The 12,087-nt window shown below is 38.4% G+C and overlaps 1 protein-coding gene across 1 annotated transcript; it reads left to right on the top strand.

Annotated features, from left to right (window-relative positions):
* The first annotated feature begins 5,195 nt into the window (after positions 1-5,195).
* Positions 5,196-5,843, top strand: LOC137729910 (beta-1,4-xylosidase). Its single transcript, XM_068468963.2, has one exon. It carries the CDS (start codon positions 5,327-5,329, stop codon positions 5,621-5,623), a length of 297 nt encoding a protein of 98 aa, XP_068325064.1. The 5' UTR covers positions 5,196-5,326; the 3' UTR covers positions 5,624-5,843.
* The last annotated feature ends 6,244 nt before the right edge of the window (positions 5,844-12,087 follow it).

Below are 12,087 nucleotides of genomic sequence, written 5' to 3' on the forward strand. Positions count from 1 at the left end.
AGCTAAGCACCAGAGTATGACCACTGGCCAGGGCTTCGACCACTGGCATATTCTCAACAAAACACTTGTTTGACCAGGTGCAACAAATAAATTTGTTGTACCAGTAGAATAGGAAGGCTTCGTGTTCTCCCTTCCGAAGACTTGCCTCTCCTCGGCCAGCGAAGTGGAGGATGAGGGTGCTATAGTTGAAGAAGTTCTTGTGTAGCTTCTAAACCTCTTCTTTCGAAGGCTCTTGACCATCTCGACTTAGTGTTTCGACAGCTCGATCGTCGAAGAACGCCTTAAGGTCGGGATTCGACGAGCATCCAAAGAGAGCGACATCTATCGGGATGCCAGAGGGAGGAGTCCTGAGAATAGTCGAGACATCAAGGATGGTAGGGCTGATAGGGCCAAAGGGAAGAACCATGGTGTTCGTGGCCAAGCACCAGAAACTCAGCGCTGCCATAAGGAGTTCTTTATCCATGGTTATCGAGATGGTTAAGTCTAATGGCAAATGACGTTTTCGCTTCTTCAAGGTCGAGACTCGATCGAGGATTAGCGGTCAATGACCTCAGAAACGAGGGGTGATGTTTGGACCTAAGATTATTAGGTTGGGCTGAGTATGGAATTGTTCTCGACCCAGAAACTTTGCTCAAGGATTTCTACAAACCAGCCGGTTTATGGGCCGCCTAACTAAAGTCGGCCAAGCCCTGTTTGGGAAAAAATATTCCATATGAATAGGAAGTAGGTGGGCCCTAGTGTGAAATGGATGAATGAAGTGGTTAAGTCCTGATGCAGTAAGAATTCTCGGCCAGATAAGTATATCGGAAAGTGGAAGTGAGTGTGGCCTAATAAGAGGGTGAATTCAAAATCCTAACAGAAGTAGGATTGGCCGAGATAGGATGGATTGGGGTAAGGAGTCCTAGTTCGAGTATGGTTAGGATTTGTTCTTGCTGTTATAAATAAAAAACATAGTGTGCAATTCAGGGCCTCCCTGCGCAAACCTCTCAAACAACTTGAGATTTTTTATTTTCTTTTTCTGCCAATACATCTTCAGTTTGGATAAACAGCATTGTGGAGGCAACCGGTGAACATCTTCAGTTTGGATAAACAACACTGTTGCCGTAGAATCAATCGACCAAGGAGCATCTTCAGTTTGGATAAACAGCACTGCATCGAGGCTGACTGGTTATCTATCCAAGTGTCGGTTGAGAAGGGTTTCCAGATTCTTGTTGGCAGAGGTCATCTTATTAGCCTTCTTGGCGAAGTAAGGTGTTACAAGTTACGACATTTGGCACATTAAACGCCGAGTGATTTTATAATTGGATACTCACAAGTGAGTTTCATTGTTTGGCATTTTGGCTGCCGAACTACATTTACCATCAAGACATACATTACCTTTGAGTACTTATGTCCATATAGTCTGGTGTCGATTCAACGTGCTTATACTCTTACGAATATAATCACTGTGACCGAATCCAGCGTCGACGATTCGTGAACTTCGCAGAATTAGTAGCCTTGTCTTCAGGCTCGAGAATCCAAAGGTCGAGACTTGTTCATTCCTCGGCCGCAATCGCAAGATCAAGAAGTCAGCAACGCGCTCAACGCAACATCAACAAATTTTACTCCTCAGCCGAGCTCGGCCGACGAGTTGGCACGCCCCGCATTCAACCAAAAGACGTAGTGAGCTTATTAGTTACTCGGCATGCGCGCCACGTAGGTTTTGTAATTTTTAGAGTCAACAAGGAGATATTATCTTGTAATTATTCTTACTTGTTTACAGTAGGATTGTATATGATTATATATACCGTTGAATGAGAAGAATAAAATACATTATTACCGGTAGCACAGCCAAGACAGCGATGGGTTTTCTGCCCCACGTATTTATATAATTTAACACATATTCTATTTATAGATAATGTGGTACATGGACAACTATATGGACTGACGGTCATTCCGGATAACGCTTGCATCCTCTGTATTACCGCGGCTAATCTTAATCACATAAAAAAAAAGAGGGGATATGGCGAAATTGGTAGACGCTACGGACTTAATTGGATTGAGCCTTCAAAGCAATCTGTTCTGAAGTAAGCATTGTGATAGAGACTTATTATTTAAAAGGTGTAAAGCAAATATGTTGTTTAACGTTCTATAATTTATAGAAAAATAAATAAAATAAACGAAACTTTAATGAAAAGCTTCTGGTATTGTTCATTTTAACGAAAAATCATATTTTTACACTAAAAAGTCAATCTTGGTACTATTCACTTTATCCTTTATTTTGTCATTTTCGTTAAAACTTCAAATTTTCAAATATTTTTTATTAGTTTTTCTTAAAATAAAAAGGTTTGTATTGGTATTTAGGAAGTCCTAAATTGGTAGCCGTTACTGAATGTAGATTCCACGGTTATCCAGGCTTCCGTAATTAATTCAAAAAACAGTGTGTACGTATGAGCGTATACGGTGATTGATGCTAGCTTTAGCTAGCACCTTTTAATAGACATGTTAGGTTCGGTGTGTTGTAATAAATCCATATGGCGATTTGTCAAAGTGGGCACACTTCACTGAAAAGCCGCTTTGACTACTTCTAAATCTCAATCTTCTTGTTGAGACCAATTCAACATATAAAATTCAACTTGTGCTTGACAGCTATCTTATGTGGAATCATACAAATTAAACTAACTTTAGCATTAAGGTCTTGGGTCCATATTTGGGAGTTTATCTGCATACTAAAAATAATAATTTAAATCTAAGGATTTCATTACATCCTCTAAAATGAGAAAAACATTATTACGTACGAGCATTCGGATCACATGTTTTGTTTGGTTATACACAAAAAAAAATCTCTTTTATTTTAATCATTCCCTCTTAATTGATTGTGACCTAGGCCTAATAAAAATTGAATATGCAAGTTTTTCTAGTGTATACTTCATAACACATTCCTTAAAACAAATGATTAGCAAAAGGGACCCATATGCTCTACAAAACCCAGAAAATAGGTGTGAAAGCTAAGATGCTTCTCTCCATGAAAGTCAAGAACTTCTATATAATAAAGTGTGAGAAAAAGGGTCAGGATCCTCTCCTAAACAAATGGTGAGGATTCTTCTGACCAGGCTCATCGGATCGTTCAAATTTTATCCAACGGCTACAAATTGGGGACTCCTCTAAACGTTATAATAATTGTAGCCGTTGGATAAAATCTGAACGGGCCGATGGGTCTGATCAGGGCGATCCTTACCATTTGCTTAAGAGAGGATCCTGATCTTGACATCACCACATATACTTACTGCTATTGGTGCAATAAACTGTGGCGAAATCCAACGTGATTAATATTCAAAAGAGAAAACCAACTTCCATTTTACAGTTGATTACATGCATATAGTGTCAATTGTTCCACTTGTTTGACTAAATTTTAGGTGTAACTCGAACATCATTATATGATATTATTGTTGTTTCATTTAAATTATGTAACATATGATTTTTTAAATATATTGTGTAAATAAGACATATTAGTTCTCTTGTTCATTCATCTTATAACTCAAAATGCTAACATCATCCGACAATGTTCTCTTGGGTTATCTGTAATATTGTTTGGGCCCAAAATAATATTGTTGGGCCGAGCAGCAGGTTGTGCTCGGCCCAAGGCTGTCAAATGCTATGGGCCGAGTGATAAATCCCGGGCCAGTTGGCAGGGTCGGTCGAGTCCTATCCTAAGAAGTAGCCCAGATAAACAGAAAGGGTCGAGGAAGTCCTGGTGCGACCAGGATTCCCGGCCGGCAGAGAATAAAGCCTCGAAAAAGGGGAAAATTCAAAGTCCCAGTGGGAGTAGGTTTGTTCGAGGTAGAGTTGAAACGGGACAAGGACTCCCAATCCAGATAAGGATGCAATTCGGTTTCAAGGAATGAGGTGCTATAAATATAAGAAATCATGCAACAAAAGAAAGGACCTTCGATTCAGCATACAATTGCCCTGCGCAAAACCTCTCAAATACCTTGAGATTTTTTTCCTTTTCTTTTTCTGCCAATACACCTTCAATTTGGATAAACAGCACTGTGGAGGCACCCGGTGAGCACCTTCAGTTTGGATAAACAGCACTGCTGCCGCAGAATCAGCCGACCGAGAAGCACCTTCAGTTTGGATAAACAGCACTGCGTCGAGGCCGACTGGTTACCTATCTAAGTCTCGGCCGAGAAGGGTTTTCGAACCCTTGTTGGTAGAGGTCACCTTACTAGCCTTCTCGGTGTAGTCAGGTGTTACGAATTGCGTTACTCGGCGTACTGGACGCCGAGTGATTTTATGATTGGATACTCGCAAGTAAGTTTCAGAGTTCGGCATTCCGACGGCCGAACCACATTTACCATCAAGACATACATCACATTTAAGTACCTGTGTCCATATAGTTTGGTTTCGATTCGACGTGCTTATACTCTTACGAATATAATCACAGTGACCGAATCGGGCTCCGACGATTTGTGAACTTCGCAGAATTAGTAGCCTTGTCTTCAGGCTATAGAACCCAGAGACCGAGAGTGTTCCTTCCTCGGTCGCAATCGCAAGATAGAGAAGTCAACAACGCGCTTAACGCGACATCAACGAATTTTACTTCTCGGCCGAGTTCGGCCGACGAGTTGGCACGCCCTGCATTCAACCGAAGAACGTAGTTAGCTTATTAGTTACTCAGCCTGCGCGCCACGTAGGTTTTGTAATTTTTAGAGTCAACAAATATATATATATATATATATTAACAAACGATATTATCTAGAGCTTAAACTCATAATAAGTTAGCAGTAATGTGGTTCAAATTCGCTTTTAGCAAGAATCGAATCTAAGATCTCTATCTTACAAGTGAAGAGGAATAAGTAGCCAACGTATTTTGTTTAGCCAAATGCAATTTCAAACCAATCCATTGTGATCCTACGCGTATAGCCGCCTAACCTTACTGATATAATTTAGATTTGTTTTGAGGGGGGGAAGGAAAAAAAAAAAAAAAAAAACTCAAAGCCATCGCAATCCCACCAGATCTCCCACGACACGCCATTATATCATATTGCGAAGTCAAATATGAAAACCCTCCAATTCAAGGGACCGTGCACGGAAACTACCCTCAAGCCCCCACGAAACCCTAATATCTTCCCACAAAGAAATGGCATAAGCGTCATTCCGCATATATTACCTGCCTCGTATGCCCTACCCAGTTGTCTGTGTATATAAAGTCTTTGCTTCCTAACTACTTTGTATACCACACATAAAGCGCAATACATATCTAAGGAACAAAGTGCTTTTTCAATAATCTGCAACAAGACAATAAGCAAAAGCAAGAGATCGTCTGGCAAGTTACGGCAAAAAAATGGAAGGTTTGATTCCATTTCTTCTTCATGCAATCAAGAAGCAAAGGCCTCAGCACAAGTTCAGATCGTTTTCTGTTTCTGAGAGCAACTCCAACCGTAGCTACCATCTTCTGATGAGCGGCCAGGATTCATTGGAGGGCTCGTCTCACCGCCGGACACGGTCGGAATTCCAGCCTCCCACCTTCAATAAGCAAGAAGGCGGTGTTTCCGCTGTTGCTCCTTCGGTGCTCGTTGGATCGAAGATGGGGTCGTATCCTTACCAAGGCTCTAATGTGGGCATGGCTAGAAGGAAGTGATTGATATGTTCATCCCAAATATTTCATTGATTTTTTTCTTGCTTTGGTTTGGGGTTTCTTTTGTGTTTTAAAGTAGGAACAAAGTGTTCAATGGTGCAGCTTCAATCATAGTGTTTTAAAGCAGTTCAGTTCCATTTAAAAGTTCAATGTGTTAATAAAATTAGCATATGATGTTATTTTGATAATGTTGGTGAAATTGAAATTTAGTGTTTATTTGAAATTTTATCTCGCATAAGATTTAAAACCATTTTCATCAGAATGATTATGTTCCCTTCACTGGGACGTTCGGGTTTTAACTATGATCGTTTTGATTCGGGTTGTACTCGGAGCTACGTCTTGCGATTTTCTTCTCTTACCAAAAAGAAAAAGAAAACCCTGCCCGGAAAAAAGCACTGGATAAGAACCATGCCCAAGAAAGAGCACTAGATAGTAACCATGCCCAAGCAAGCAAAGTGGTTTGTCCTTTTAGTATATAAAATTATTGAATTGTGATTTGGGCTATCATCTATGATAGCTTTGTGTCGTAATTAGATTACCTTTCATTTAGGCTAAGGGTTCGTTTGTTGGTCGGACCAGGATTGTCTTCCCTTCATTTTTCATCTTCTTCCATCCCCTCCTACTTTCTCAGCCGTTCATTCCAACTCACTTAGGTTCTTTAATGCCCAATTTTCTGTCTTTACCACAACCACCAAGGCTCAGCCTGAGACAGAGCTCGAGCCCAGACCCGTCAGGGTTAGAAGAGTCCTCAGAAGGCATGGCAAAATTCTCCTCCTTGGACAGCGGTAACTTGGTTAACGACGCACTTGCAGAACCTCCACTATCTACTGAAAAATACAAAAGAAAAGCTTCCTCCTTTCCACCTCAAATCCAACCAAAAAGCTCACAGGATCACAACTCAAATGGTGACTTTTATAAAATTTGTAGCTGGAGTGATTGCATAAAAGGGAAGATGATATGATTTTTACCACTGCAAAAGTAGGGATAAAAACAGTTAAAATACTTGCAAAAGAACAAAGTAATTGTAATAAGAATGCTCATGTAATGTCGTTCCCACAAGGATTGAATGAATAATTTCTATTTAAACTAATTCTTAGGTAACTATTTAAAACAAGGTTTGGAAAAGATTGATTTTGTGACCTAAAATATTAAAAAGATAAAAGAAACTGGCAAAGTAAGAAAAACTCAAGAAAATAGTTTTGAATATAAATTTAAACACTAGGGTGGTCTGCCGTCACCTTAACAATCTTATGTAATTATACCAATTATTCATGAATTACACATGCAACTTTGAAGGTTAGGTTTTCTTAACGCATACTAATTCTCCTCGTGATATTCAAGTAAGAACGTATATCTAACATGCAATTCGTCTGTGATATTCAAATCAAATATGAACATGCAAGACTCATTAAGTTTTGTGAAAACCTTTTGAAAAACCATGCAACCCTTAAGAGCGTGATATTTGCTTTAAGTGAAATTACAATTATTAACCACAAGAAGCAATACTCAATCCTCTGGTGATATTCCGACCGATTTGCATTCGACTACTTATTTAAACATCCTAATGGTAGCTAAACATTAAGACATAGAGATAGCTTAAACATAGTGATTAATAATTCAAAGTATGCACACTAATATTATAAGCAATTGAATAAAGACTACATGACACATCCCGATCGAAATCAAGACGTGATGGTCGTCACGTGAAGGTGACATAGCCATGTGCACGGTGCGGAAGCAATATTAATATAAGAAATGCAAATAAATAAAAACCCAACTAACTAGAGTACTAGATAAGATAAGGTGCAAGACGAAATAAATGTGAATTCACAACCAGAGCATAAGTAGCCTAACTGCAGTCCAGCATGACGATTACTAATTATATAATAGTAAAGGTAAACCTACAATGGTGATAATCTGTCAAAGCTGCCATGGATTCCTCGCAAGCCACCAAAAAGCACTCCTAACTAGAACCTGGAGGGGCGCAAAACAGAAAATGTGAGTGGGCAAAAACAAAGTTTTTCAAAACCATTTCATTTATCAAATATTGTAACCCTTCACCGTAAAACCTGTATAATTTCCCAGAAAATAGAATACATATCTATACCACAACCATGCTCAAAATATCAAAATTCACAAATATGCCATGTCAGATATATCAGCAATAAAATATGTAAGCCAGGTGATATAAATCAATGTAAATGATATGTCAGCCGGAGTCACCTAACGTGACCTGTACGGTCGAATCTAGAGCTTATCCATCTGGCCGGAGTCACCTAACGTGACATGTACGGCTCAAATCCACATCTTAACAAATATACATGCACACGAGTCGGAACCACCTAAAGTGGTATGTACAACAGAACTGGGTGTAAATAAATACACTCAAGTGCTACGATCACGTGAAGACTGTGCGGATAATTGCGGGTCACCTACGAGTCGGAACCACCTATAGTGGTCTGTACGACATGACTGTGCACCTAACTTGGATCCAAGATGAGCGTATGGTGCGAGAAGTGAACATCACGTGAAGGACTGTGCCCTAACTCTGGGCGGGAGCACTAACACCGGGGTTTAGGTTTATGAGCTCTCAACACATCTCACATAATCATCAAGTAACATAAACAATCTACAACTCACCTGGTACTTACCTGAGCGTCCACCGTGTCAAATCACAACATGCACACTATATTAATTCAATGATCTACGTATAAATCAATATGCATGGCATTTCTAAACATAATTTCATTTAAATCGATTTTCTAGGAAAAATCTCAAGTATATAGATATATACGGAAAACCAAAAGCCCACTCACTGATATGTGGAAGGGTCGTAGCCCCAAGCCTCGATTGACTACACTTGTCCTGAGGATAGGTCTCACCTATATGCGAAACAACTATATAAATGTTAATTTAAAGCACATAAGCGAAACTAGCTAATAACTTCTCATACAATGCTCAAAATGGGGTGTTTGAATATACCAACGTGATCTACTCAACACCACAAACATCCCCATTGGACCACCCACGCGCCGCCACGCTCCAGCAAGGGCATGGCCAAACGCACCCCCACGCGCAGCCAACCTAATGGAAACTTAACTGCCGTTAAGAATATTCCTAACGCCGCTAATCGCCGTTAGGAATATTCCGTTAAAGTTGACGGAATATTCTCCTTTCTTCTCCGGTGGATCGCTGGACTCCGCCGCCGGCTGCCGTCTGTGTCACCGGAAACTAGAAAATTTTCTAAACTTGATATCTCCGCCATTTCTCAACCAAATTTCATAAAATTTGTCTCAAATTGAAGCTCTAAACAAGTAGAACACATTCTTACCTTTCAAAGTCCTAAAACCAATAGAAAAATGACCGAAGAAATCCTTGAAAACTGGCTAATCCTGCAAACCCATAACCAAGCTCATTTTGACGTCCAAACTTAACCAAAACTAACCTAACATGCTAGAGAAGACTAATGATTACCTTTGTAAGTCTTAAAATCTAGTATAACCTCGACAATCACATTGGAATGAAATCGACTCCTCGCCGAAGTTCAAAGTTTTGGGGTTCTCGAGGTCCTTACTTCGAGAACTGGTATGTACAAGTTCGTGAGACCACGAGGGAAGTGATGGTACCTTCCAAACACTCGATCTGTGAGAGTAATGTAGGTTTGGAGGTTGGTCAATCAATGTATGGACGGAGAGAGTTCGAGAGAAAGAGAGAGAAAGATGCAGGTTGCACGTGTGTGCGAGTGCGTGCATGTGTGTCCGGATTGGGCACCTAAAAACCACCCTAAGCTCTAATTAGGCTGCATGCCAAATCCATACAAAACAATACCAATTTCCAATTGGGTCCAACAAGGTAGGATATGAAATAATTGGTCTCATTCCTTAGCCCAATAACACACACCACACAACGTTCAAGGGCAAAATAGATATTTCACACTATCAATAAAAATAATTCGGGACGGGTTGTCACACTACATATTCATACTAAGGCTCGTGGCCTGGCCCTAGCAAAAGAAAGTTAGTTATGAATAATCATAAAACAAAATGAATTTTATTGAAATAGAAAAATGATAGAAAACACCTTGTAAATAAACTTGAATAATCAAAAGCTCTCTACGTCAAGTTATCCAAAATAGTGCATTGTGAACCCTAATGGCTAAATAGCATAATTTATCATACTAGAGAATAAAATCCTTCCTAGAAAAGGTCTTCTAAAAACTAGGAAACATAATAGAATAAGATATCTAGGAAATACATTTCTAATCAATAATGAGAAATTTGTCCAGCCACAAAACAGCCACGTTTATGGACCTTTAGGACACCAAAACAAGCCCAAAACGACTTGACTTAAAGCTTGAGATGTCCTCAACATTATCTCCAAAAGACCTCGAACCCCAAAGACACCATCTTCGACACCAAAAAACCCCAATAAGCCCAAAACATCACTTTGATAGCACTGCGCACCGGTCTTTTATTTCATCGCCATAAATTATCCGCCTGGTAGAAAAATCTGAAACTTTGGCATGATCAAGTTGAGAGAATCAAAACACCCTCCAATTAGAATAACTCCAAAATTCATCCGTTTGATCATTTTTTTGCTCAAGGGGAAGTTGAATGTCCTAGATTGAGAATAATATAACAAAGTAACAAAATTCTCACAAAATAATCAATAAATTAATACTAAGATTAGAGTAAAATGTATTGTATAATATCGACTCATCAGGAGACAAGGCATCAATAGGAGGGTGGGAAAGGCACCGAAAGAGGCAGGAAAATGGAGCTTAATGAAATGTGAATATTGTTGGTGATGTGACAGAAATTGAAGATTTAAATTAACTTGGCATAGAATGAACAATTAAGAAAGTAAGAGGGGATGAAAGCAGATTATAAAATGAGGGCTTTTCCTCAAAGTTTTGGGCCCCGTAACCTATTTGATTGAGCTCTTAAAATATATTTTTGACAAAATCCGTTAGCCCAAAATTGTGAGTTTGAGCACTAGTTAATTCCTTACAATATGGTATTAACGATGTACTAACATGATATTAACAAAGAGAAACTAATAAAAAAAATGTTTAAAAAAAAAGTAATGTTAGAGAGATTATATGTATAGAAAAAAAATTACAAACTAAATAATGTCTCACCAGTAGAAATGAACACGTTTATCAACGCTTAAGTAGTAATCCAAACATCAACTTTCATGTCATTTAGTTTACAAAATTTAGTCTCCCTAGCATTACTCAATTTTAAATCTTTATCAAAAGTTTGCAGATGTTTTTATTTGAAGGTTATGACGAAATTAACTCGATATCACACCAACCCAAGCAAAGTAACTTATCGAGTTTCTAATTTTGCACATGACGGCAAGTCTTTGCCCGTTTAATCTCACTCTCTCTCTTTCTCGATTGATATTTTTATAAATAGCCACTATTTCTAAATTGATATATAAAGAAAGTCATTGTTTTTACATAAGCTCAAAGGAGTTTTTAAGTTTTAGTGATTTTTACATTTTCCTTTTGAGTTGTAAATCATTGTTAATATATATTAATTTTGAGTTGTCTGTTACTTTCTTTATTATAGTTGTAAAGGATTTCATGCTCGTCAATTCTTTGTAAGAAGCTTTAATAAAAATGACTTACGCTAAGTTGAAATTTAATTAAAAAAAAAACAAAATACAATATAATAAAGACAAAAACCAAAGCTTTATGAGTAGAAAATAAGCCCACATGCAAAGATTTTTTTTTTTTTTTTTTTTTTTGCCAATACCCCTGATGGAAGCCTAACAATAAGGTCCTACAAAGTCACTTAGGACTTTATATGCAGCCTCAACTGCGATAGACTTGTTGCAGTAAGAAAGTTGAATTTTCCCAATACGCTCTAACCTAAGTGAAAAGTTTTGTCGGGGCCACACTCCCAAGATACTGTTGTGATGGTTTCAGAGAGCCAAACTATCTGTTGAGCAAAAACTGTACAAGAACTGTAAACAAATAATTCACTTTACATAATTTTATTTTCGTTCATTTTTTTTAGAGGATTTTATTAATTTGAGTTGGACTCATTTTAGATTATGTGCCTATTAATTATAACTCTTCATTTTAAGAACAAAATACCCTTTGGTTCTAACATGAAATATATGAATTTTGAGGGTTGGTGTTTTTGTTTGACTTTGACTTTGTGGCTGCATTTAAGTAAAAGGCCTAAATTGCCCATGTACCTCTGTTGAGAGATCACGCTGGTCGTAGTTCTTTGGAATGGATTTAGAATTTTTGGTGAATGAACAACCCACTAAAATATGGAAAAGAATTTGGTATTTAGATTTTGCGGTTGCATCCAAAATGTGAAATTAGATTGCCTACGTATTTGTCTCCTGGTTCATGAGAACCTCAATACAAGCTTTGGACCTTTGGTGAAGAATTTTCACAGTAACAGAAAAGGAAACATTATTCCAAATCTAGCTCAAAAGCAGGCACA

The sequence above is a fragment of the Pyrus communis genome, chromosome 10, assembly GCF_041283825.1.
Source record: "Pyrus communis isolate YQ-2024b chromosome 10, ASM4128382v1, whole genome shotgun sequence".
Classification (NCBI taxonomy): Eukaryota; Viridiplantae; Streptophyta; class Magnoliopsida; order Rosales; family Rosaceae; genus Pyrus; species Pyrus communis.